The following is a 3,059-nucleotide window of genomic DNA, read 5'->3' on the forward strand; positions in this document are numbered from 1 at the left end:
TTCAATAGCCTGCAAGTTTGTCCAAAGTAGGAATGAGATAATAAGATGTCATGAAAAGATGTCCTGATAAGATGTCTTAATGATCTCACATCAATATTTAATGATCTCACATATCCTGACATCCGGTTCCGGGAGCTGGATTTTATAGTCTCTGAGTCTTGGCCGCTGATGGGATTACACGGCGCCAGGGGGCCAGGTGGTGGGTGTGACCCCCGCCTACTGGAATTTGGAGGATCTGGGTGGAGGATGCTCGACTCCAATCCGAGTAGGCTTGGAGATCTCGGCCCCGGAACCCACATGGCTTTGTCCCTCTGCTCATTATGAATAATCTGCTAAAAATGATCAAAAAGAAGTTTCCTTAGAAGAACATGTGTGAGATTGTTTTATCTGGCCCTGGAGCCATTAAGCCCTTTATATAAGAGATTACTAACATATTGCTACAGGTTGAGCCTTCTGTGCTAATTATTATTATTATTATTATTATTATTTTGATCAAGATTAATTGCCTTCTTCTTTATACCCCATCAAATATGGTGTGCTATTCCTGGTAAATCAGTAGTGTAGGGTGTGAGATGTCACTTCAAGAATTCTAAAATTTTAAGTACAGTGATACAGCTGAGTGGGTGGAGCGATAGCACAGCGGATAGGGAGTTTGCCTTGCATGCGGCCCATGTGGCCAACCCGAGTTTGATTTGTCTGCCCCTCTCGGAGAGCCTAGTAAGCTACCAAGAGTATCTCACCCACAAGGCAAAGCCTGGCAAGCTACCCGTGACGTATTCAATATGCAAAACACGGTAACAACAAGTCTCATGATGGAGACGTTACTGGGCCTGCTCGAGCAGATCGATGAACAAATGGATGGACAGTGACAGATACAGCTGAAGTTAAATTTTTAACTGGAAGGTGACTTTGGGGTTTGGAGGCATCTGTGCAACTTGCTGATGCTGTGTATTACTTTTAAGTGATAGTAACTCCCTTTTCTTAATATGCTATGAATATTTAATGATCTCACATATCCTGATAAAGTTTGGTGAAAGGCATATAATAAATATGCAATAAAAGATGATTTAAGATATTAGAAAATGGTGTCTGGAGGCAGGGGAAGGCTGGAGAAGGGGGATATATTGGGGAGATTGGTGGTGGAAATGTGTACTGGTGAAGGGATGGGTGTTTTATAATGTGTGATTGTAACTCAAACATGAAAGCTTGTAACTATCTCATGGTGACTCAATAAAATTTAAAAAAAAAAGAAAATGGTATCTGATCTTAGTTGAAAAATTATATGCAGTCAGTGATCAAATGCTTTTGCAACTGTCTCCAAGTCACAAGTAGGCTGAAGAGGATGGCATGGCAGAGCAACCAGACTTCAGGGAGTGACTTCATCCTCCTGGATCTGTTTCACGGCACCCCAGCTCCCTGGGTCTTCTTGACACTCACTGTGGTGGATTTTCTGGTCGCCCTGCTTGGCAACTCCACAATCATCTTCCTCATTTGGGCTGACCCTCTTCTCCACAACCCCATGTACTTCCTGCTTAGCCAGCTCTCCCTCATGGATATCCTGTATATCTCCACATCTGTTCCCAAAGTGGTCCTGGTCTTTCTCTCTGGGGATCGCCGCATCTCTTTCACTGGGTGCAGCTATCAGATGTTCCTTTTCACGATCCTGTTTGGTTCAGAGCTTCTCTTGTTGCCGGTGATGGCATATGACCGATACGTGGCCATCTGCCACCCACTGCGCTATCCCATCCTCATGCGCCCCAGGGTCTGTGTGATGCTGGTACTTGTGACCTGGCTGGCGGCACTGCTCAATGCTATGATCCACGTGATCTACACTCTGACTCTCCCTTACTGTGGCTCCAGGAAAATCCATCATTTCTTTTGTGAGATCCCGGCCCTCCTGAAAGTGGTCTGTGTGGACACCTCCCAGTATGAAAAAGGTCTTTTTGTGAGTGGGGTGATTTTTCTACTGCTTCCCTTCTCAGCCATTCTGGGCTCCTATGGCAGCATACTGTCCACTGTACTGGGCATGGGGTCAAGGCAGGGACTGAGGAAAGCCTTGACTACTTGCTCTTCTCACGTGATTGTGGTGTCCCTGTTCTATGGTCCTGCCATCTTCAAGTACATTGTTCCCAAGTCCTACCACACCCCTGAGCAGGAGGAATTGGTCTCTGTCTTTTACAACATTATAACGCCCATGCTCAATCCTCTCATCTACAGCCTGAGGAACAAGGATGTTGCTAGAGCTCTCAGGAAAGTTCTTGGAAAATGAGGACTACAAAGTGTTTGAATTTCAGTTGTCATCCAACAATAGAGATGTCCTTTGTTTGAGATGAAATTTAACATGTGTATATCTAGATACATTAATGCAGATTTTTAACTGTAAACCAGATAATTTGAGGAATTGTGGAGGGACCAACATGTTTGAAAATTTGATGGTCATAAAGAAAAGTCTCTTTTTGTTACATTTAATGCTGTAACTGTTTGTAGTCGAGTATAACAAGGTGAAATTTTTTTATTTATGGAATTATAAAATTTGTGGATGATAATTATATTTGCTTAGTTTTTTCAGTTTCAAAGATCTTTACATAGAGCATCATAGTTTCTTTGAAGAGTGCTTTTTTTTAAATGTGTGTGTGTGTGTGTAAGAGAGAGAGAGAAATGCTGAGGGCTGACTCTTGGTTCTGCACTCTGGGATCATTCCTGGTGGGTTTGGGAGACCATATAAAGTACTGGGGATAGAACTTAGCTTGGCTACTTGTAAGGCAAGTGCCACCTTCTCCTATCTCTGTAGCCCTGAAGAGTGTTTTAAATTAAGGATTGAAGTGTACTTATTGTTGACTGCTCTAAATGAAGTATATTGAATATTTAAATTATAATTTTTCTATAAGATATTTACTACGAGAATTATTTCTAGTGTCTGAGTGGTTGTACAGTGGGTTTGGTGCTTGTCTTTCATGTGGTTGACCCAGATTTGATCCCAGGCATTCCACACGGTCTCCAGAGACTTCCAGGGATAATTTCTGAGGATAGACCCAGGAGTAACCACCTAGCACAGCAGG

General features: G+C 42.9%; 1 protein-coding gene across 1 annotated transcript; it reads left to right on the forward strand.

Annotated features, from left to right (window-relative positions):
* Window positions 1-1,342: 1,342 nt before the first annotated feature.
* LOC130021526 (olfactory receptor 2AJ1-like) lies at window positions 1,343-2,269 on the forward strand. The gene has a single exon (XM_056112284.1). The coding sequence runs from the start codon at window positions 1,343-1,345 to the stop codon at window positions 2,267-2,269; it is 927 nt and encodes a 308-aa protein (XP_055968259.1).
* The last annotated feature ends 790 nt before the right edge of the window (window positions 2,270-3,059 follow it).

The sequence above is a fragment of the Sorex fumeus genome, unplaced genomic scaffold (assembly GCF_029834395.1).
Source record: "Sorex fumeus unplaced genomic scaffold, SorFum_2.1 ptg000017l, whole genome shotgun sequence".
In the NCBI taxonomy this organism is placed as follows: Eukaryota; Metazoa; Chordata; class Mammalia; order Eulipotyphla; family Soricidae; genus Sorex; species Sorex fumeus.

Bases quoted from the DNA above. Each gene is read 5' to 3' on its own strand.
- LOC130021526 (XM_056112284.1), top strand. From the start codon at position 1,343: ATGGCATGGCAGAGCAACCAGACTTCAGGGAGTGACTTCATCCTCCTG.